The sequence below is a fragment of the Mesoplodon densirostris genome, chromosome 3, assembly GCF_025265405.1.
Source record: "Mesoplodon densirostris isolate mMesDen1 chromosome 3, mMesDen1 primary haplotype, whole genome shotgun sequence".
NCBI classification, from domain to species: domain Eukaryota; kingdom Metazoa; phylum Chordata; class Mammalia; order Artiodactyla; family Ziphiidae; genus Mesoplodon; species Mesoplodon densirostris.
The window spans coordinates 60,868,727-60,893,557 of NC_082663.1; the positions used below are offsets into that span (position 1 = coordinate 60,868,727).

General features: G+C 39.4%; 2 protein-coding genes across 2 annotated transcripts in view; one reads left to right on the top strand and one right to left on the bottom strand.

The window, feature by feature from the left end:
- Positions 1-3,912, bottom strand: part of ANKRD31 (ankyrin repeat domain 31) — a 145,749-nt gene extending 141,837 nt beyond the window's left edge. Inside the window, 1 exon segment of the mRNA XM_060091756.1 lies at positions 3,650-3,912. Coding sequence (XP_059947739.1) covers positions 3,650-3,801 — 152 coding nt within the window. The 5' untranslated portion in view covers positions 3,802-3,912.
- A 195-nt stretch (positions 3,913-4,107) lies between these two features.
- The window catches only part of HMGCR (3-hydroxy-3-methylglutaryl-CoA reductase), a 60,865-nt gene continuing 40,141 nt past the window's right edge, over positions 4,108-24,831 (top strand). Inside the window, exon 1 of the mRNA XM_060093054.1 lies at positions 4,108-4,472. The gene's annotated coding sequence lies outside the window, so the exon portion shown is untranslated. The remainder of the gene's footprint in view (positions 4,473-24,831) is intronic.

Below are 24,831 nucleotides of genomic sequence, written 5' to 3' on the forward strand. Positions count from 1 at the left end.
AGTGAGTTGCAACTAAGGAGCCCACCTGCCACTAAGGAGCTCGCCTGCCACAAGTGAGGAGCCCGCGAGCCGCAACTAAGGAGCCTGTCTGCTGCAACTAAAACCCAGTGCTACCAAATAAATAAATAAATAAATATTTTTAAAAAAGTGCCATCTATAAAAAAAACAAATAAAAACTCTGGTAGAAATTTTTTTAAAAGCTACCTGAGCAATCTGAAAAGTAAACAATAGCAGGTAAACTAGGGACTGAAATTGAAATCTAAATAACAACTCTGGAGTAGGTGAGTCTCATGGTTTGCTTGGTTTTTTTGTTTTGTTTTTTGCTCCTTTTTTCTTTTTTTTGTCTCCAGCTTTGATCCTAGGCCTAAACCTGGAAGTATACAGTGGACACAGACAGCAAAAACTCCAGAAGAAACCTCTCCTACCTTTATCCAGAGAACTAGGGAAAGGGATCCCTGAATGCCGGAAGGTGTGAGGGGAATGTGCCTGAGTTTTCTTGTTTTCTCTCTTTAGCTTCAGAGCTATACTGCTACCAATCATGGTAGCTTGGGCACTTAAAACTCAAGAGAAAACCTGTCTCTCTCCTACTAGAGGAACCATACTCCCAAGAGTATGAAAAAAACCTCTTTTATTTTCTTCTCTTTTTCTTTCACTTTGCCCTGAAGGTGGCCCCAACTGCAGGGAACTACTCTACAGCGAGAAGGCTAACACTGAAAGAAATCCATCTTTCTGGTCATACGAATCAACATGTGGGCATGGGGAGGAAAGGGTGCATGAGAATCCTGGAGAAAAGAGAGCAGGAAGGGGAATCACCTACTTCTGTATATGATCCAACCTAAGTGTGAGGCTCAACCCTGAGCTGTCCACATGCAGAGCAGATTCAGAAAAGTGTAACAAAGGCTTAGAGAACTGAACTATGATATTAACTACTGTCCAAATCCAGATTAATCCCTGAGTGGTACATAAGTCAGACAGACTCAAACAGTAAAGTAAAGGCTTTACTCAAATAGTAAAGGCTTTGAAAATTGGACTGATGTAACCACCACCCACAGAAGGCAAAAACAGAACATGCAGTCAGAACCTAATCAGATTGACTGCCTGTTACAACAAACAAAAATCAACTCCCTCTAGAGGATTTTAACAGGAACAAGAGTCCAAAACATAACATTCAAAATATACAGGATATAATCCAGAATTACTCAACATGCAAAGGAAAGGAAAATCTGACTAATTCTTGAGAGAAAAACTAACAGATGCCAATGCCCCAACCTCCCAAGCCCAGATGTTGGAATTACAAGACAAAGACCTTAAAGCAGCTATTATAACAAGTCTCTATTACATAAAGGTGAACATTTATCAATGGATGAAAACAATGAAGTTCTCAACAGAGAAATAAAAACTGTAAAAGAGAATCTGATGGAAAATTTAGGAGATATAATTATAATATCTGAAATTAAAAATTCACTGGATGGTCTCAACAACAGAATGGAGATGAGACAGGAAAAACTAAGTGAATCTTAAGATAAAGCAATAGAAATTATACAGTCTGAAGAACTAAGAGAGAAAAAATCGAAAAAAATTATTAGAGCCTCAAGGATCTGGACACTATCAAAAGGTCTACCATTCATGTCATTTAAAACCCCAGAAAGAGAGGAGAAAAAGATTGGTACATAAAAATATATATGAAGAAATCATGAGAGAAAACTTCCGAAGTTTGGTGAAAGATATGTTTATAGATTTGAGAAGCAGTGAACCCCAAACAGGAAAAACACAACTAAAATCATTACCAGAAACATCATAATCAAACTGCTGAAAATGAAAGACAGTGGGGGAAATGAAAGCAGACAGATTAAAAAAGATGATATATCACACAAATGGAAATAGTGATTTAAATGGGGAGGGAGGGGCTTGACTACAAGGGACAGGGCAGCACGAAGGAGTTTTTTTTGTTTTTTTGGCATAACAGAACTGTTCTGGATCTTGAGTGTAGTGGTTGTTATAAGACTCCAGGTACCAGTCAAAATGGTCCCTGTACACCAATAAGAGCAAATACTACTGTTTCTATGTATAAAAGGGCCAAAAATCTGGATATCACCCTTTACTGCTGCCCTGCCCTCATCCTCCAAATCTCATCCATCACCATCTGCGGCCAAATTTACTTTCTAAAGACTTCTCAGATTTGTCCTTTTCCCTCTATTCCCACTGTTTCTGCCTAGTTGAGCTCTCATCATCCCAGTCTGTTACTACTTTGATCCCACAGCTAACCCCTATAGCCTTGCTTTGCAAAAGGTGATCCCTGATCTAATAGTACCAACTTTAACCTGGACGCTTGCTAGAAATGCAGAATCTCAAACCCCAGCCTAGAACTCCTGAGTTGGAATCCACCTTGTAACAGGATTCTGAAGTGATTTATAAGAAATTCATAACTTTCATTAAAATTTGCAAAGCCCGGGCTTCCCTGGTGGCACAGTGGTTGAGAGTCCGCCTGCCGATGCAGGGAACATGGGTTCGTGCCCCAGTCTGGGAGGATCCCACATGCTGCGGAGCGGCTGGGCCCGTGAGCCATGGCCGCTGGGCCTGCGCGTCCGGAGCCTGTGCTCCGCAACGGGAGAGGCCACGACAGTGAGAGGCCCGCGAACCGCAAAAAAATAAAAATAAAAAATTTCCAAAGCCCTAGTCTAGGGCTTGCCCGAGTGAATGAAAATCTGATTATGCTGCTCCTCCACTTAACATCTTACAAGCTCCCTACCAGGACACACACAGGCTATAAGAGGCCTCACGTGACCTTACTGTACCTTCCTCTCCAGGCTCATCTTTCACCACACCCATCTCACCATTTAACACTTCAGTAACACCCAACTGTTTGCACATTCCAACACACGTAACACAATGCTATGTCCCACCACTACACCTTTACCCATGCACGCAGTTCCTGAAAACCTCCTCTCCTTCATCTGACAAATTCCTACCCACCTTCGAGCCTCTACCCAGAAGTCAACCCTGGCAAACTCTGATGACCACCCAGGTTGAGGTAAGCATCCCTCTGGGCTCCTAAACCAGCCCGGGCATCCTTCCTACCCTGACTTCTCACATTACATTGAAATGATCTGTTTACGTCTTTCCTGGCCTGTAGGTTTCTCAGTCAGTGGCCTCATCTCTTTTATCTTCTCCCTGTGTCCAGCACGGGGAACTACATATGTTTTGATGAACGGAACTACCATCTTCTCTTGATTCTTATAAAACTATCTGTTTCCAGTTTGGTAGTAACCAGTTCCCCCGTCACACATTCTCTTCCTGAGAGAAAGTATACTACCCGTCTCCTGGACCTGAGCTACGAGTCGCTGGAAGCAAAATGCACTTGAGGGGTTTAGGCCGAAGACTGTTTTGCCTACGCAAAAAAGCCCCAGGCTAAGAAAGAAGGCTTTTTAAAAATGTCAGAAAGCCACCTGCTATACAGCTCATTCGGTCCTAAGTTGGGGAAGGGCTGGGGGGCAGTTGCGGTCTTCTTTATCTACGAAATTCTGAGCTCAGGCCTGGCTGCCCCACAAGGCCCGACTCCCGCCCGCACGCAGACGTTCGGCTGGTAACAACTTCTCCTCAACCCTCAGAGGGCCACCCGCCGCCAGAACCCAGGCCCAACGGCGGTCACCTTCTCCAGGGCAACTCTTCTTCCTCGTCGCTCTCCGTCACTGATGCCTCGATCACCGTTTCATCACTGTCCCAGTCTGGGGCCTGGGCACCTTCCTCCATCTCCGCCTCGCACTCGAAGTCTTTTTTATCCTCTTTCTCTAACTCCTCCATTCCCCCAAAAAATAGAAATAAAAAAAAATTTTAATTTGCTCTGAGGGCCAGGAGAAATTGTGAATTCAGAACAAAACTGGTGGCGGGAGCCCGGTGCGCTACGCGGGCTCACACGGCGGGGCCGAAGGGCGTCGTGGGAAGGCGGGCCAGCGCGGAGGCCTGACCCCACGCCGCCGGCAGGGGGAGCCGCGCGCCGCTCGTCTGACCCGCGCGCCGCAGTCGGCCCCGCCCCCGCACGCCGGCCCCCGCCCCCCTCCCCCGCTCCCGTGGCCGGAAGTGGCCCGAAGTGGCCGGGCGCGGGCCCGCGGGCCCAGGGTTTCCCGGCGGTCTGGGGTGTGGCCGGCTGCTACACCCGCCTTCCGCACTTTTGCTTTGTGGCTGGGCGGTGGGGGGACTAGAGCTGCGGCCGCGGGGATCGGAAAGGAAGCGTTGCCCCAGACAGACTGGAGGCCGAGCCCGCCTAACGCTACCGGCAGCGAGGGAGAGCTGGGTCTTGTGCCGTGCAGCTCATCTCGGGCTTGTGAGACGCAGACCCGGAAAGAACTGTCAGCTCTGCTTGAGTTTTCTGAAGCCAGAATGTGGTCTTAGCCCCGAAGAGTGTTTTTGAGTCCGCCAAGTGCTGCCTTTCTCCTTAATCCCTTTGACATCCCTTCCCCAAGAGTCCCGCTGAGGTAAGCAAAACAAAAATGTTAATCAGAAATTTTTAGATGATCTAACTGGTATGTTTTATATTTCTGTTTTTTCCTCAACTCTTTGGTTACGCTGGAATACAGATTGTGTGGAAAGGCAGGTTAAATGCCTTATATTTTCCCTTTATTACTTTTTATAATAATATTGGTGCCTAGCAGCCTCCCACAGTAACCAATTATTATTTTTAAATGAAGTGACTACATTCTTATATATTGGATTTCAGTCTCTTTGCAAGTTTTTAATTCAGACTCATTCGAAACAAAGCCAAGTGAGCTCCACCTCCCAAGTGAGAGGAAGATTCCAATAAGACAGACCCTTTCTGCATAGCAAATTTTTACTACTCACTTAGGAATCTACAGGGTCCAAGCACATATTGGGTCTTTAATGGTTTGTCAAATAAATGGAAGAAACTAGGGTTTTCTGACTCCTCAATTTACTGTGCTTTTCAGTACCTGGAGTGGCTTTGACATACTTATTATTATTTTACTATTTTTTTAAATTTTTATTTTGTATTGGAGTAGAGTTGATTAACAATGTTAGTTTCAGGTGTACAGCAAAGTGATTCAGTTATACATATGCATGTATCTGTTCTTTTTCAAATTCTTTTCCCATTTATGTTATTACAGAGTATTGAGCAGAGTTCCCTGTGCACTTTACTATTTAGACCATATTTAAGCCACTGCTGTTTAAAACACTTGGTTCGTGGTTGTCTTTTAAACTTACTTGATTCTGGGTGTGGAGAAAAGGAAACCCTCCTACAACTGTTGATGGGAATGTAAATTGGTGCAGCCACTATGGGAAACAGTGTGGAGGTTCCTTAAAAAACTAAAACTAGAGCTACCATATGATCCAGCTGTCCCACTCCTGGGCGTATATCTGGAAAAGACAAAAACTAATTTAAAAAGAGTCATGTACCCCAATGTTCATAGCAGCACTATTTATAATAGCCAAGACATGGAAGCAACTGAAGTGTCCATCCATAGATAAATGGATAAAGATGTGGTGTATATATATACGATGGAATATTACTCAGTCATAAAGACTGAAGTATTGCCATTTGCAGCATCATGGATGGACCTAAAAAATATCACACTAAGTGAAGTAGGTCAGACAGAGAAAGACAAATATTATATATCACTTATATGTGGAAAAATAATACAAATGAATTTATTTACAAAACAGAAACAGACTCATAGACATAGAAAACAAACTTATGGTTACCAAAGGGGAAGGGGGGGTAAATTAGGATTATGGGATTAACAGATACACACTATGATATATAAAATAGATAAACAACAAGGATTTACTGTATAGCACGAGGAACTATATTCAACATCCTGTAATAACCTACAACGGAAAAGAATCTGAAAAAAAAAATATATATATGTATAACTGAATCACGCTGCTGTACACCTGAAACTAACAATATTATAAATCAATTATACTTCAATAAAAATAAAATAACCTACAGTTAATATACAAAAAATAAAAAATAAACTTATTTGAATATTCCTCACCTCAACTCTATAAACGAGGCAGAACAGTAATAAATATGCAAAGCACTAGACCTCTTTGTGTTTTTTACACCTCTCCACCTATATATCCTCCATGTTTAAAACAGTCCTAAATTCCCAGGTAAAAGGCTGATGGGGAATTTTGTAACAGGTAGATCAGGCTGACAACATTACATCCACTGATAATCTTAACATATCACTAATAGTGAGACAACCAAATATGTTCCTCCAGGCATGATACAAGAGGAATAAATAGTGCTACCTATGAAGTATTCTAAGCCTCCATGAAAGTTAAAAACCTGAATCTAATCAAGACTCTAGATCTAACTATCAGTTATTTATATGAGGGGGGAAGGTGGAAAAGCAGAGAAATGTGTTAACACCAGGAAGATAAAATTAACCAAATCTAGAATGTGGGAAGTTCAATGGACAAATGACCTGGTTTCTTTCAACAATTTAATATCATGGGGTAAAAAAAGAGGGAATGGGAACTCTTTTAGATTTAAAGAGTCCCTAAGAATAGGGGAGAAATTCAAGCAGTTAAAAAGGAAAATTGATTGCTTGTTAATATAAATACTAACACATAGTGAATGAGTCAGAAAACCTTGAGAAGAGCATTATATTCTTTTTAAACCAACAAATATCTGTAAAAAATTAAAGAATATGAGGCAGAATACAATTAAGTTAGATTATATCAAAATTTGAATCTTTGAGGAATAATATTGTATAGTAAATTTATAAAATGAAACCCAGTAATCCTTCAGAGCTATAATTAAATTTTCATTGCTTGATTTCCATTTAGGCTTTAAGTCTTTCAAGAAAAAGTTCTATTTGGGAATTCTTTACTTGTTTTAAAGGTGAATTAAAAGTAGAAGGCTAGCTTTGCCACCTCAGATTTTCATTAGGAAGGAAAATTCCAAAATCATACCAATAGCATATATGCTATACCACAAATGCTCGTGAGGCTCAGTGCTCTGAAGGAGGGCTGGGAATTAGGGCCCCTCCCTTCCTGGCCTAGCCTTCTAATGCATGAGGCAGACAACAAACAAGTACATAAATAAGTGAGATAATTCAGAGAGTGATGTGTGCCTGAAAGAAATAAAGAGGCTTCTGATTAGAGAACATGGTCAGAGATCACCTCTCTGAAGAGGTGACATTTGACCTAAGACTTAAAGAATGAACATTAGTGCCCAGGCCCTGAGACATCCCAGGAGGCTTGTGTGCCGGAAGTTGGGGAGTCAGAGGAGAGTGGTGTGACATGAGGACTCAGGCACTAAGAAGGACAGTGGAGTATGTACAAGGTGTACTATAATGAGACTTGTTTGGAAGTGTGGATTTTGAAAAAAGAAGTTTCAGGATTTTTGTGGTTACACAATATATTTGGCTTTTATAATTTAGATTTTTTCCTGCCTATATAGCTTCATAGCATTTCCATTCTATCCAGGTTACTTTAGATCCCAGAACTGTAAGAGATGAGACTTCCATGGAAGATTTGCTTGATCATAAATACAACACAACATGAATATCTCAGAGAGTAAACCCACTTTTCACCTTATTACTTTATTTCCCCCCAAAATAAAGGTATATAAAGTATTTCACTGAGTATTTTATGACAAGTATTTTAAAATCATTTTCCAAAAAGAACATTCATTTTCTCAAAGATTTGGATTAAAAAAAAAAAGATTGCCGTCCATCAACCCAAATCATTCGCATGGTCTTTAGCACAAATAAGAACTATTTTGTGAATTTAAAAATGAATGAGAATGTGCATGTAATCTGAAAAATCAGTATATGTGAGACCCTTTCTCAAAAACTGCAAAATGTGGGAAAGCAAAGAGCTGAACAGTGACAGCTCTGGAATTTCATATCGGAAAGGTGTCAGGGTGATAATCTTTTTGAAGTGAGAGCTATGAAACTTCAACAAAGGTTGTGTTTGAATAGCAAACACAGTTGTCACTTAGCTGCTTACACAGCAAATTCAAGCCTTTAAAGATTCTTAGAGTGTATGTTTATTTGGGGTTGTTTAGGGGGATTGAGGAAATAAGAGGGTATCAAGCATACCAAGCCACCCCCTGACTCTGCTACTGAAGAACTGTATAATCTGTTTCTTATTGCTTCTCTTCATTAAGGAATAATTTGCATATAATGACATATATGGACCTTAGTGTTCAGTTCAATGTGTGGTGGATTTTTTTTTTAACTGTTGTAAGTTTCTGTATTTCTTACACCAGCATACACAACCTACAGGAGGAAAATCGGAGTTGTAAGTGGAAAAATGGTAATCTTAAAAGCTCAAATCTTAAAAGTATAATTTACATAAATGATTAATACATAAAAAATAATAAACTTTAATTGATTTTTGGACTCACGAAATTGCCAAATTTACACATGGTAATGGGATATTCTTTGTGTGTAACTGAAACAGTCATGTAAACTAGTTTAGACTAACATATTAGCAGGTCTGCCAAAGTAGAAAGACACAAAAATGCCAGCCATGAAAGGTTAATCAGAATCTTGATGTAGTAAAGTGATGCAGTTCAGTGGTATTGAATACACACACACACACACACACACACACACTCAGGTAACCACTGCTTAAAACAGGATAAAGAATATTTTCATTGCTTCTGCCCTTTCCTCAATACCTACCCCCAAGCAAACACTTTCTGATTTCTATCATGCAGTTTCTCTAGCACCACAGAGTAGCCTTTCATGTAAATGGAATCATATTGTATGTATCTTTTAAAACTGGATTCTTTTAGTAGGTTTAATGTTTTTATTATTATTATTTTTTTTGTGTGTGTGGTACGCGGGCCTCTCACTGTTGTGGCCTCTCCTGTTGCGGAGCACAGGCTCCAGACGCACAGGGCACAGGCTCAGCGGCCACGGCTCACGGGCCCAGCCACTCCGCGGCACGTGGGATCCTCCCAGACCCGGGCACGAACCCGTGTCCCCTGCATCGGCAGGTGGACTCTCAACCACTGTGCCACCAGGGAAGCCCGGTTTAATGTTTTTAAGATTCACCGATGTGCTTTATATCAATGCATTCCTCTTTATTGCTGAGTACTATTACACTGTATGAACATACCAAATTTGTTTAGTCCATTCGCCTGTTTACAAACATTTATTTCCACTTTGGAGGCTATTTTTTTTTAAATTTTTCTTTATTTTTTTGCTTTATAACAAATTTAATCGGTTACACATATACATATGTTCCCATATCCTCTCCCTTTTGCGTCTCCCTCCCACCCTCCCTATCCCACCCGTCCAGGCGGTCACAAAGCACCGAGCTGATCTCCCTGTGCTATGCGGCTGCTTCCCACTAGCTATCTACCTTACGTTTGGTAGTGTATATATGTCCATGCCGCTCTTTCACTTTGTCACAGCTTACCCTTCCCCCTCCCCATATCCTCAAGTCCATTCTCTAGTAGGTCTGTGTCTTTATTCCTGTCTTACCCCTATGTTCTTCATGATATTTTTTTTCTTAAATTCCATATATATGTGTCAGCATACAGTATTTGTCTTTCTCTTTCTGACTTACTTCACTCTGTATGACAGACTCTAGGTCCATCCACCTCATTACAAATAGCTCAATTTCGTTTCTTTTTATGGCTGAGTAATATCCCATTGTATATATGTGCCACATCTTCTTTACCCATTCATCCGATGATGGACACTTAGGTTGTTTCCATCTCTGGGCTATTGTAAATAGGGCTGCTATGAACATTTTGGTACATGTCTCTTTTTGAATTATGGTTTTCTCAGGGTATATGCCCAGTAGTGGGATTGCTGGGTCATATGGTAGTTCTATTTGTAGTTTTTTAAGGAACCTCCATACCGTTCTCCATAGTGGCTGTACCAATTCACATTCCCACCAGCAGTGCAAGAGTGTTCCCTTTTCTCCACACCCTCTCCAGCATTTATTGTTTCTAGATTTTTTGATGATGGCCATTCTGACTGGTGTGAGATGATATCTCATTGTAGTTTTGATTTGCATTTCTCTAATGAGTAAAGATGTTGAGCATCCTTTCATGTGTTTGTTGGCAGTCTGTATATCTTCTGTGGAGAAATGTCTATTTAGGTCTTCTGCCCATTTTTGGATTGGGTTGTTTGTTTTTTTGTTATTGAGCTGCATGAGCTGCTTGTAAATTTTGGAGATTAATCCTTTGTCAGTTGCTTCATTTGCAAATATTTTCTCCCATTCTGAGGGTTGTCTTTTGGTCTTGTTTATGGTTTCCTTTGCTGTGCAAAAGCTTTGAAGTTTCATTAGGTCCCATGTGTTTATTTTTGTCTTTATTTCCATTTCTCTAGGAGGTGGGTCCAAAAGGATCTTGCTGTGATTTATGTCATAGAGTGTTCTGCCTATGTTTTCCTCTAAGAGTTTGATAGTGTCTGGCCTTACATTTAGGTCTTTAATCCATTTTGAGCTTATTTTTGTGTATGGTGTTAGGGAGTGATCTAATCTCATACTTTTACATGTCCCTATCCAGTTTTCCCAGCACCACTTATTGAAGAGACTGTCCTTTCTCCACTGTATATTCCTGCCTCCTTTATCAAAGATAAGGTGACCATATGTGCATGGGTTTATCTCTGGGCTTTCTATCCTGTTCCATTGATCTATCTTTCTGTTTTTGTGCCAGTACCATACTGTCTTGATTACTGTAGCTTTGTAGTATAGTCTGAAGTCAGGGAGCCTGATTGCTCCAGCTCCATTTTTTGTTCTCAAGATTGCTTTGGCTATTCGGGGTCTTTTGTGTTTCCATACAAATGGTGAAATTTTTTGTTCTAGTTCTGTGAAAAATGCCATTGGTAGTTTGATAGGGATTGCATTGAATCTGTAGATTGCTTTGGGTAGTAGAGTCATTTTCACAATGTTGATTCTTCCAATCCAAGAACATGGTACATCTCTCCATCTATTTGTATCATCTTTAGTTTCTTTCATCAGTGTCTTATAATTTTCTGCATACAGGTCTTTTGTCTCCTTAGGTAGGTTTATTCCTAGATATTTTATTCTTTTTGTTGCAATGGTAAATGGGAGTGTTTCCTTGATTTCACTTTCAGATTTTTCATCATTAGTATATAGGAATGCCAGAGATTTCTGTGCATTAATTTTGTATCCTGCAACTTTACCAAATTCATTGATTAGCTCTAGTAGTTTTCTGCACTTTGGAGGCTATTATGGAGAGGCTGCTAGTAATATTCTCACTGAAGTCTTTTTGCGGATGTATGTTCATTTCTCTTAGGTAAATACCTAAGAGTACAATTGTTGGGGTATATGGTGGGTATATGTTTAACTTTATAAGAAACTGCCTTTCTATACTCCTACCAGCCATGTATGAAAGCTCCCTTTGCTCCATATCTTCACCAACATTTGATAGTCAATCGCCTATGTATTACCCATTCTGGTGGGCTTGAAATAGTATCTCATTGTGGTTTTAATTTGCATTTCCCTAATGGCTAAGGACACTAAGCACCTTCCATGTGCTTTTTGACTGTTTGTACCTTTTGTGAAGTTTCTATGCAAAGTTTTTGCCCACTTGTCAGTTGGGCTGTTTGTATTTTTATTGTTGGTTTGTAGGAGTCCTTTACACAGTCTGGACATGAGACCTTTGTCAGATTTATGCATCATGAATATTTTTCACTTGTCTCTGGCTTGCCTATTCTTTTTTTTTTTTTTTTTTTGTGGTACGCAGGCCTCTCACTGTTGTGGCCTCTCCCATTGCGGAGCACAGGTTCCGGACGCGCAGGCTCAGCGGCCTTGGCTCACGGGCCCAGCCGGTCCGTGACATGGGGGATCTTCCCGGACTGGGGCACGAACCCGTGTCCCCTGCATCGGCAGGTAGACTCTCAACCACTGCGCCACCAGGGAAACCCTTTTTTTTCTTTTTTTGAATTTTATTTTTTTAATACAGCAGGTTCTGATTAGTTATCTATTTTATGCATATTAGTGTATACATGTCAATCCCAATCTCCCAGTTCATCCCACCACCACCACCCCCCGCCCCCCTACCCCCCACTTTCCCCCCTTGGTGTCCATACGTTTGTTCTCTACATCTCTGTCTCTATTTCTGCCTTGCAAACTGGTTCATCTGTACCATTTTTCTAGATTTCCACATATATGCGTTAATATATGATATTTGTTTTTCTCTTTCTGACTTGCTTCACTCTCTATGACAGTCTCTAGGTCCATCCACATCTCTACAAATGACCCAATTTCATTCCATTTTATGGATGAGTAATATTCTGTTGTATATATGTACCACATCTTCTTTATCATTCATCTGTTGATTGGCATTTAGGTTGCTTCCATGACCTGGCTATTGTAAATAGTGCTGCAATGAACAATTGGGGTGCATGTGTCTTTTTGAATTATGGTTTTCTCTGGGTATATGCCCAGTAGTGGGATTGCTGGGTCATATGGTAATTCTATTTTTAGTTTTTTAAGGAACCTCCATACTGTTCTCCACAGTGACTGTATCAATTTACATTGCCACCAGCAGTGCAAGAGTGTTCCCTTTTCTCCACACCCTCTGCAGCATTTGTTGTTTGTAGATTTTTTGATGATGCCCATTCTGACTGGTGTGAGGTGATACCTCACTGTAGTTTTGATTTGCATTTCTCTAATAATTAGCACGTGAGCAGCTCTTCATGTGCCTCTTGGCCAGCCATATGTTTCTTTGGAGAAATGTCTGTTTAGGTCTTCTGCCCAATTTTTTTTTTTTGCAGTACGTGGGCCTCTCACTGTTGCGGCCTCTCCTGTTGCAGAGCACAGGCTCTGGATGCACAGGCTCAGCGGCCATGGCTCACGGGCCTAGCCACTCCGTGGCATGTGGGATCTTCCTGGACTGGGTCATGAACCTGTGTCCCCTGCATCGGCAGGCAGACTCTCAACCACTGCGCCGCCAGGGAAGCCCTTCTGCCCAATTTTTGATTGGGTTGTTTGTTTTTTAATATTGAGCTGCATGAGCTGTTTGTATATTTTGGAGATTAATCCTTTCTCGATTGATTTGTTTCCAAATATTTTCTCCCATTCTGAGGGTTGTCTTATCATCTTGTTTATAGTTTCCTTTGCTGTGCAAAAGCTTTTAAGCTTCATTAGGTCCCATTTGTTTATTTTTATTAATTTACATTACTCTAGGAGGTGGGTCAAAAAAAGACCTTGCAGTGATTTATGTCAAAGAGTGTTCTTCCTATATTTTCCTCTAAGAGTTTTATAGTGTCTGGTCTTACATTTTGGTCTTTAATCCATTTTGAGTTTATTTTTGTGTATGGTGTTAGGGAGTGTTCTAATTTCATTCTTTTACATGTAGCTGTCCAGCTTTCCCAGCACCACTTATTGAAGAGACTGTCTTTTCTCCATTGTATATCCTTGCCTCCTTTGTCATAGATCAGTTGACCACAGGTGCATGGGTTTATCTCTGGGCTTTCTGTCCTGTTCCATTGCTCTACATTTCTGTTTTTCTGCCAGTACCATATTTTCTTGATTACGGTAGCTTTGTAGTATAGTCTGAAGTCAGGGAGTCTGATTCCTCCAGCTCCATTTTTTTCCCTCAGGACTGCTTTGGCTATTCAGGGTCTTTTGTGTCTCCATACAAATTTAAAACTTTTTTATTCTAGTTCTGTAAAAAATGCCATTGGTAACTTGATGGGGATTGCATTGAATCTGTAGATTGGGTAGTATAGTCATTTTCACAATACTGATTCTTCCAATCCAAGAACATGGTATATCTCTCCATCTGTCTGTGTCATCTTTGATTTCTTTGATCAGTGACTTATAGCTTTCTGAGTACAGGTCTTTTACTTCCTTAGGTAGGTTTATTCCTAGGTATTTTATTCTTTTTGCTGCAATGGTGAATGGGGTTTTTTCCTTAATTTCTCCTTCTGATCTTTTGTTGTTAGTGTATAGGAATTCAAGAGATTTTTGTGCATTAAAGTATCCTGCTACTTTACCAAATTCATTGATTAGCTCTAGTAGTTTTCTGGTGGCATCTTTAGGATTATCTATGTATAGGTATCATGTCATCTGCAAACAGTGACAGTTTTACTTCTTCTTTTCCAATTTGTATTCCTTTTTTTTCTTTTCTTCTATGATTGCCGTGAATAGGACTTCCAAAACTATGTTGAATAAGAGTGGCGAGAGTGGACATCCTTGTCTTGTTTCTGAACTTAGAGGAAATGCTTTCAGTTTTTCACCATTGAGAATGATGTTTGCTGTGGGTTTTGTCATATATGGCCTTTATTATGATGAGGTAGGTTCCCTCTGTGTGCACTTTCTGGAGAATTTTTGTCCTAAATGGGTTTTGAATTTTGTCAAAAGCTTTTTCTGCATCTATTGAGATGATCATATGGTTTTTATTCTTCAATTTGTTAATATGGTGTATCATACTGATTGATTTGTGTATATTGAAGAATCCTTGCATCCCTGGATAAATCCCACTTGATCATGGTGTATGATCCTTTTAATATGTTGTTGGATTCTGTTTGCTAGTATTTTGTTGAGGATTTTTGCATCTATATTCATCAGTGATATTACTCTGTAATTTTCTTTTTTGGTAGTATCTTTGTCTGGTTTTGGTATCAGGGTGATGGTGGCCTCATAGAATGAGTTTTGGAATGTTCCTCCCTCTGCTATATTTTGGAAGAGTTTGAGAAGGATAGGTGTTAGTGCTTCTCTAAATGTTTGATAGAATTCACCTGTGAAGCCATCTGGTCCTGGACTTTTGTTTGTTGGAAGATCTGTAATCACAGTTTCAACTTCATTGCTTGTGATTTCTCTCTTCATATTTTCTATTTCTTCCTGTTTCTGTCTTGGAAGGTTATCCCTTTATAAGAATTTGTCCATTTCTTCCAGGTTGTCCATTTTATTGGCATAGAGTTACTTGTAGTAGTCTCTTAGGATGCTTTGTATTTCTGCGGTTTCTGTTGTAACTTCTCCTTTTTCATTTCTGATTTTATTGATTTGAGTCCTCTCCCTCTTTTTCTTGATGAGTCTGGCTAAAGGTTTATCAGTTTTGTTTATTTTCTCAAAGAACCAGCTTTTAGTTTTATTGATCTTTGCTATTGTTTTCTTTGTTTCTATTTCATTTATTTCTGCTCTGATCTTTATGATTTCTTTCCTTCTACTAACTTTGGGTTTTGTTTGTTCTTCGTTCTCTAAGGTTCCTTTAGGTGTAAGGTTAGATTGTGTATTTGAGATTTTTCTTCTTTCTTGAGGTAGGATTGTATTTCTATAAACTTCCCTCTTAGAACTGCTTTTGCTGAATCCCATAGGTTTTGGATCGTCGTGTTTTCGTTGTCATTTGTCTCTAAGTATTTTTTAATTTCCTCTTTGATTTCTTCAGTGATCTCTTGGTTACTTAGTAACGTATTGTTTAGCCTCCATGTGTTTGTGTTTTTTACGGTTTTTTTCCCTGTAATTGATTTCTACTTTCATAGTGTTGTGGTCAGAAATGATGCTTGATATGATTTCAATTTTCTTAAATTTACCAAGGCTTGATCTGTAACCCAAGATGTGACCTTTCCTGGAGAATGTTCCATGTGCACTTGAGAAGAGATTGTAATCTGCTGTTTTGGGATGGAATTTCCTATAAATATCAATTAAATCTATTTAGTCTATTGTGTCATTTAAAGCTTTTGTTTCCTTATTAATTTTCTGTCTGGATGATCTGTCTATTGGTGTAAGTGAGGTGTTAAAGTCCCTCACTATTATTGTGTTACTGTCGATTTCCTCTCTTATAGCTGTTAGCATTTGCCTTATGTATGAGATGCTCCTATGTTGGGTGCATATATATTTATAATTTTTATGTCTTCTTCTTGGATTGATCCCTTGATCATTATGTAGTGTTCTTCCTTGTCTCTTGTAACATTCTTTATTTTAAAGTCTATTTTATCTGATATAAGAATTGCTACTCCAGCTTTCTTTTGATTTCCATTTGTGTGGAATATCTTTCTCCATCCCCTCACTTTCAGTCTGTATGTGTCCCTAGGTCTGAAGTGGGTCTCTTTTAGACAGCATCTTGTTTTTGTATCCATTCAGTGAGCCTGTGTCTTTTAGTTGCAGCATTTAATCCATTCACATTTAAGGTAATTATCAATAAGTATGTTCCTATTACCATTTTCTTAATTGCTTTGGGTTTTTTTTTTTGTAAGTCCTTTTCTTCTCTTGTATTTCCCACTTAGAGAAGTTCCTTTAGCATTTGTTGTAGAGCTGGTTTGGTGGTGCTGAATTCTCTTAGCTTTAGCTTGTCTGTAAAGCTTTTGATTTCTCTGTCGAATCTGAATGTGATCCTTGCCAGGTAGAGTAATCTTGGTTGTAGGTTCTTCCCTTTCATCACTTTAAATATATCATGCCACTCCCTCCTGGCTTGTAGAGTTTCGCTGAGAAATCAGCTGTTAACCTTATGGGAGTTCCCTTGTATGTTATTTGTCATTTTTCCCTTGTTGCTTTTAATAATTTTTCTTTGTCTTTAATTTTTGCCAATTTGATTACTATGTGTCTTGCGTGTTTCTCCTTGGGTTTATCCTGTATGGGACTCTCTGCGCTTCCTGGATCTGGGTGGTTATATCCTTTCCCATGTTAGGGAAGTTTTTGACTATAATCTCTTCAAATATTTTCTCTGGTCCTTTCTTTCTCTCTTCTCCTCTGGGACCCCTATAAATGTGAATGTTAGTGCATTTAATGTCATCCGAGAGGTCTCTTAGGCTATCTTCATTTCTTTTCATTCTTTTTTCTTTATTCTGTTCTGCAGCAGTGAAGTCTACCATTCTGTCTTCCAGGTCACTTATCCATTCTTCTGCCTCAGTCATTCTGCTATTGATTCCTTCTAATGTATTTTTCATTTCAGTTATTGTATTGTTCATCTCTGTTTGTTTGTCCTTTAATTCTTCTAGGTGTTTGTGAAACATTTCTTGCACCTTTTCGATCTTTGCCTCCATTCTTTTTCCGAGGTCCTGGATCATCTTCACTATCATTATTCTGAATTCTTTTTCTGGAAGGTTGCCTATCTCCACTTCATTTAGTTGTTTTTCTGGGGTTTTATCTTGTTCCTTCATCTGGTACATAGCCCTCTGCCTTTTCATCTTGTCTATCTTTCTGTGAATGTAGTTTTTGTTCCACAGGCTGCAGGATTGTTGTTGTTCTTGCTTATGCTGTCTGCCCTCTGGTGGATAAGGCTGTCTAAGAGGCTTGTGCAAGCTTCCTGATGGGAGAGACTGGTGGTGGGTAGAGCTGGGTGTTGCTCTGGTGGGCAGAGCTCAGTAAAACTTGAATCTGCTTGTCTGCTGATGGGTGGGGCTGAGTTCCCTCCCTGTTGGCTGTTTGGCCTCAGGTGACCCAGGACTAGAGCCTACAGGCTCTTTGGTGGGGCTAATGGAGGACTCTGGGAGGGCTCACGCCAAGGAGTACTTCTCAGAACTTCTGCTGCCAGTGTCCTTGTCCCCATGGTGAGCCACAGCCACCCCCCTCCTCTGCAGGAGACCCTCCAACACTAGTAGGTAGGTCTGATATGCTACCCAGCAACTGATATAAAGGCAGAAATCCTAAGCTTTCCTTTTATTTTTATAACTTTGTCTTCTGGCTTCCATTTTTAGACTGTATTTTTTTCCTTCGTGTATGCCCATTTTCCTTGTTTTCAATCTGTATATTTTTAACACCTTGAGAAAAGATTTAATATGTCTTCACTTTCATCACAAAGAACTTAGTTTTACCAAAACTTTGGAAAGCAATGCACTTTTTAAAAACATAATTTTTGTTATTGAGATAAATCTTAAAGGTATAATTTGTTAAGTGTAAATCCATATACAGGATCCTGGATGTCCACATCATGGTGGTGTGAGTTGTTACTTTTTTCTCTCCCCTTTGACTTCAATTAATTGGACATCCATAATTAAAAAAAAAATGCCTCTACACAGCATGCTAGGACACCCGAAAGATCCATCCATCTATGCACCAGAAAGTGAGTGGATTGGACCACAGAGAAGATGGCAGAGCGAGAGAAATGGTGGTGGAGTCAGCGGCAGCAAAGACAGAGAAGGTAGAGAAGGTAATGGCTGCTCCAGCAGCAAGCTAGCACAACTTTTCTGGCAGAGGAGGTGGAAGGTGAAGGTGGTAAGTGGGAGTGTGCCTAGCCATGCATGCTGCAGCTGGAGGGACCAGCTGCTCTCTCTGAGGAGAGACCACATTGACTAGGGGGACAGAAAGGAAAGAGCAGTAGGCAGACAAAGAGAACTGAAGGAAAGCGTCTCTTGCTGTCTGCCTTGGGAAGCAAGGAGACTGCTCGTGGACCTCTGGGACCATCCCCCCACACACACCTTGAGGATCCCCCTACTAGGCCGTAGGCACATTCAAGTGCTAAGTACACACATTCCTCCCTTCCCCACCCCGAAACAGGCACACACTCTGCCACCACTCTTTGCTTTTTTTTTTTTTTTTTAATGCACCTTGGGTCCACTCTACTGCGAGAAACCAAAAACTTGTGCTGTAGCGCCACCTTCTGGAAAGCAAAAGGAAGACTCATAACTACCAACCTGTTGAATCAGAATCAAAGTAAACAAAGCTTTTGCCTACATAAGAAAGGTGTTCACTATTTCAATTGCAGCAGTAGAAGCTCTTTTTACCACACACCATAAAAAGTCATGGTAATATGGTATCACAAAAATAAAATGACAGTTTTCCTGCAACCAAACCCAAAGACACGGAATACTGAGATGTAACCCATAAAGAATTTTAAACAGCTGTTATGAAGAAATTCAATGAGCTAAAAGAAGGCTCAGAAAGGCAGTTCAGTGAACTTCAGAATAAAATTAATGAACAAAAGGAGTACTTTACCAAAGAGACTGAAATTCTAAAGAAAAACCAAATAGAAATTCTAGAGCTGAAGAACCCAATAAATGAGATGAAGAGTGAACTAGAATGCATTGGAAATAGAACAGATCATATGGAAGAGAGAAATAGTGAGCTTGAAGGTAGAAATATAGAAATGATTAAGGTGGAAGAGGAGAGAGAACAAAGATTTTTAAAAAGTGAAGAAACCCTGACTCCATTAGAAAAGCTAACATAAGGGAATTCCCTGGTGGTCCAGTGGTTAGGACTCCATGCTTTCACTGCCAGGGCTGGGGTTCAATCCCTGGTTGGGGAACTAAGATCCTACAAGCTGTGCAGCATGGCCAAAAAAGAAAAAAAAAAAAAGCCAACATAAGAATAATGGGTGTCCCAGAAGGAGAAGAGAGTGAGAAGGGATCAGAGTGTATTTAAAGAAATAATAGTTGAGAACATCCCAAAATTGGGGAAGGAACTAGATATGCAAGTCCACAATGCTCATAGAACATCTTATTATCTCAACAAAAAAGACCTTCTCAAAGACATATTATATTAAAATTGTCAAAAGACAACAATAAAGGAAGAGTTTTAAAGGCAGCCAGGGAAAAAAAGACAGTAACTTACAAAGTTACCCCCATTAGGCTATCAGCAGATTTCTCAGCAGAAACTCTACAGTCCAGGAGAGAGTGAAATAAAATATTCAAATATTGAAAGATAAAAACTGCCAGCCAATAATACTCTATCCAGCAAAGTTATCCTTCAGATATGAAGGAGAAATAAAGGCTTTCCCTGATAAACAAAAGCTGAGGGAGTTCATCACCACTAGACCTGCCTTACAAGAAATGTTGGAAGGAGCTCTTCTAGCAAAGATAAAAGTACACAAAACTCTAACTCAGGTGATAAATAGCCAGTCAAAATTAGAATACTGTAATTTTTTAGAACAGTATAGTAAACTCTTATCTATAGCATGAAGTTTAAAGGAAAAGAATAATTAAAAATAATTATAGCTACTACAATTTGGTAATGAAATCACATCATAAAAAGAGATAATCTATGACATCAAATACTTAAAAGGGGAAGAATAAAAAGATTGAACCTTTATAGGCAAACAGAGATCAAATGCTATCAGCAGAAAAAAGACTATTTTATCTATGAGATGTTTTATATAAACTTAAAGGTAACCACAAAGCAAAAATGTATAGCAGAGACACAAAACATAAAAAGAGGGGAAACTGAGAAGATCACCATGGAAAACTACCAAGCTACAGAGGTAGACAAAAGCAGTGGAGAGACAAAATAACCAAAAGGCAAAAGATACAGTGGCAGTAGTTAATCCTTACATATCAGCAATCAAGCTAAATACAAATGGATTGAACTTACCAATCAAAAGGCACCGAGTGACTAGATGGGTTAAAAAATAAGACCTAGCTTTCTGCAGCCTGCAGGAGACTTGCTTTAGCTCTAAAGACACATGTAAAAGTGAAAAAAGTGAAAGGATGGAAGATGATATTCCAAGCAAATGGAAATGGAAAGATGCAGGTGTAGCCATACTTACATCAGACAAAATAGACTTCAAACCAAAAAGAGTAACTAACAAGAAACAAAGAATGTCATTATATAATGATAATGGGATCAATACATCAAGAAGATGTAATAATTGTAAATATATACACTTCCAACACCTGAGCACTGAAATATATTAAGCAATTAGTAACAGATATTAAGGGAGAAATAGACAACAACACAATAATTGTACAAAACTTCAGTACTCCACTATCAGCAATCAATAAATTGTCTAGACAGAAAATCAACAAGGAAACTTTGGAACCATACTTTAGAACAAATGAACTTAATAGACATATAAAAAGCATCCCATCCAGTAGCAGCAGAATACACATTCTTCTCTAGTGTACATGAAACATTCTCCAGGATAGATCATATGATAGGCCACAAGACAAATCTTAGCAAATTTAAGAAGACTGAAATCACACCAACTATCTTCTCTGGCTACAGTGGTATGACACAAGAAATCAACAATAAAAGGAAAGTGAGAAGGTCTACAAATATGTGGAAACTAAACAACACACTTCTAAACAACCACTGGGGTCAAAGAAAAAATCAAAAGGGGAATAAAAAATTATCTTGAAACAAATGAACATGAAAACATATCAAATATTGTGGGATGCAAGAAAAGCACTTCTGAGAGGAAAGGTTATAGTAATAAATGCTCATATTAAGAAATTAGAAAGGTCTCAAATAAACAACCCAACTTTACACAAGGAAAAAGAGAAAGAACAAACTAAGCTTAAAGTTAGCAGAAGGAAGGAAATAAACCCCTAATTTTCTAAGATAATATGAATAAATAATATTCAATAATATGAATAAATCTTTGTTCCTTATAGACATATCCTGTTGATGTCCCTGGTGGAGAAGACTGAAGAGTATAAATATATAATTTCAGCCCATGTTAATATGGGGATTTATCAAATTCCCACCAGGAATTGTTTGGGGAGGAGAGTGCTTGATAAAATAATCCTGAAATTCATTGAAAGAACTGGTAAGAATGGCAAGGAAAATTTTACAAAGAAGAATATTTAGGGGGACTAGGCTTCCCAGGTATCAAAACATTATAAAACCATGATAAGCAAAGGTTTAGAAACAACAAAAGAATACAAAAATGAATGAAACAGAAAAGGAAATTCCCAGACACTTGTATAAATAAACATTATAATATATAATAGCTATTTGATATACATTATAATTTAATTGGGAAGAAATTGATTATTCAAGGAACAACTGGGGAGAAAGGGTTAGATATTGAGAAACGAATCAGTTAAGACTTTGATGTCATTTGTCTATTCATCTAATCTATTCCAAACCATAAAAACTGAAAGCATTTCTTTTTTTTTTATTTTTTATTTTTATTTTATTTTTGCAGTATGCGGGCCTCTCACTGTTGTGGCCTCTCCCGTTGTGGAGCACAGGCTCCGGACACGCAGGCTCAGCGGCCATGGCTCACGGGCCCAGCCGCTCCGCGGCATGTGGGATCTTTCCGGACCGGGGCACGAACCCGTGTCCCCTGCATTGGCAGGCAGACTCTCAACCACTGCACCACCAGGGAAGCCTTGAAAGCATTTCTTAATAGTTCCCATCTCACACCCCAGGCCCCAGTCTGAGTCAAATGCCTCCCATTTATCATACTGCATTGCAATAATTGGTTTACTTGTCCATTACCCAATTCAGGGACAAGGAACTGGGAACTCAGACCAAGACAAGAACTGCTATGTGTCCCATCCCTGTTTAGTTCATATTAAATGCTCAATAAGTGTAGAGTTCATAACAGAGGAGAGGGAACACTAAGTCCCCAGGATTGTAAGCAAAGACTCCATTCAATAGCTTTTATTATTCAACCAATAACTGATGTTTGGGTTACTCAAGACTTCCTTATAGCTGTACAAGTCTAAACAATAGCAATTTCAAAACCAAGATATTAAGGAAATGCACACCTATATTTTTTGGACTAACAAAAGGTAAAGTAGTAAAATGAAGATAAACCATAATATCCTGAAACAATAAAGGACTTTCAGCTACATCCAATCTCTCTTTTTAAAATATCTTTACTAGAGTATAATTGCTTTACAATGTTGTATTAGTTTCTGCTGTACAACAAAGTGAATCAGCTATATATACACATATACCCCCATATCCACCCCCCCTTGAGCCTCCCTCCCACCTTCCCTGACCCACCTAGGTCATCACAAAGCATTGAGCTGATCTCTCTGTGCTATGCAGCAGCTTCCCACTAGCCATCCATTTTACATTTGGCAGTCAATGCTACACTCTCACTTCATCCCAGCTTCCCTTTCCCCACCGTGTCCTGAAGTCCTTTCTCTACGTCTGTGTCGTTATTCCTGCCCTGCCACTAGGTTCATCAGTACCATTTTTTTAGATTCCATATATGTGCGTTAGCACCTGGTATTTGTTTTCCTTTTTATGACTTACTTCACTCTGTATGAGAGACTCTAGGTCCCTCCACCTCATTACAAGTAACTCCGTTTCAGTCCTTTTTATGGCTGAGTAATATTCCATTGTATATATGTGCCACATCTTCTTTATCCATTCATCTGTAGATGGACATTTGGCTTGCTTTGAAGGTTGCTTCCATGTCCTGGCTATTGTAAATAGTGCTGCAATGAACATTGTGGTACATGACTCTTTTTGAATTACAGTTTTCTCAGGGTATTTGCCCAGTAGTGGGATTGCTGGGTCATATGGTAGCTCTATTTTTAGTTTTTTAAGGAACCTCCATACTGTTCTCCATAGTGGCTATATCAATTTACATTCCCACCGACACTGCAGGAGGGTTCCCTTTTCTCCACACCCTCTCCAGCATTTATTGTTTGTAGATTTTTTGATGATGGCCATTCTGACCAGTGTGAGGAGATACCTCATTGTGGTTTTGATTTGCATTTCTCTAATGATTAGTGATGTTGAGCATCTTTTCATGTGTTTGTTGGCAATCTGTATGCCTACTTTGGAGAAATGTCTGTTTAGGACTTCTCCCTATTTTTGGATTGGGTTGTTTGTTTTTTTTGATATTGAGCTTCATGAGCTTCTTGTATATTTGGAATCAGGCTCCCTGACTTCAGACAATACTACAAAGCTACAGTAATCAAGACAGTATGTTACTGGCACAAAAACAGAAATATAGATCAATGGAACAGGATAGAAAGCCCAGAGATAAACCCATGCACATACGGTCACCTTATCTTTGACAAAGGAGGCAAGAATATACAATGGAGAAAAGATAGCCTCTTCAATAAGTAGTGCTGGCAAAACTGGACAGCTATATGTAAGAAAATGAAATTAGAACACTTCCTAACACCGTACACAAAAATAAACTCAAAATGGATCAAAGACCTAAATGTAAGGCCAGACACTATAAAACTCTTAGAGGAAAACATAGGCAGAACACTCTATCACATAAATGACAGCAAGATCCTTTTTGATCCACCTCTTAGAGTAATGGAAATAAAAACAAAAATAAACAAATGGGACCTAATGAAACTTAAAAGCTTTTGCACAGCAAAGGAAACCATAAACAAGACGAAAAGACAACACTGAGAATTGGAGAAAATATTTGCAAATGAAGCAACTGACAAAGGATTAATCTCTCTCTTTTATTTGGTCGCACAACACGGCTTGTGGGATCTTAGTTCCCTGACCAGGGATCAAACCCATGCCCCCTGCAGTGGAAGCTTGGAATCCCAACCACTGGACCACCAGGGAAGTCCCCAATCTACCTCTCTTTTTTTCTATGTGGAATAATACTATATCTTCTTACATAACTCTAAACTCCTCCCAGGTGTATTCCTCATCTGCTAACTTTTAAAGGAAAATGCAGGATTCTTTGGCATAGCATGTTTTTTCTATGGTGGGCTGACAGAATAGTTGTTATTGAGCATTTTATAAACATTCATCAAGGCTATTATTTTTCCTGCTACATTGGATGGAACAGCTACAATGCATTCCAAAGAACCATGCATCCTCATGATGGTACAATGGAGCAACCATGCCTAGTTGTGTCAGGTACAGGGGAGGGGAGACCGTGTTCTACTAGATTTCCAAACAGCTTAACAGCAGCAACAGTGATGTTTGTAGGTGTGATAGTAGTGGTGGTAGGGAGTTTTATTTTGTTTTGTTTTAATATTTATGTGTTTTGGCAAGATCTTTTCTTTTTTTTGTGTGCAAGCTGACAGGTGGACTGTTCTTTGATGGCTTTACTGTTACACAGAAGGAAAAGTTTTTTGTGTTAATAATCAGGCCACCAAGGGAAATTCAGAAAGAAAATCCATGCAGCAGAGCACGCTTTCCTTTTACCTGTATAATCCCTCACTGAAGGAAGCTGCATGATCTTTAGCTTGTTCTTATCTGCAGTATGGGGACCCTTCCCAAACTAAGACAATATTCATGAGCAGATGACATAGGTAGCCTAGAGAGAAAAGTTGA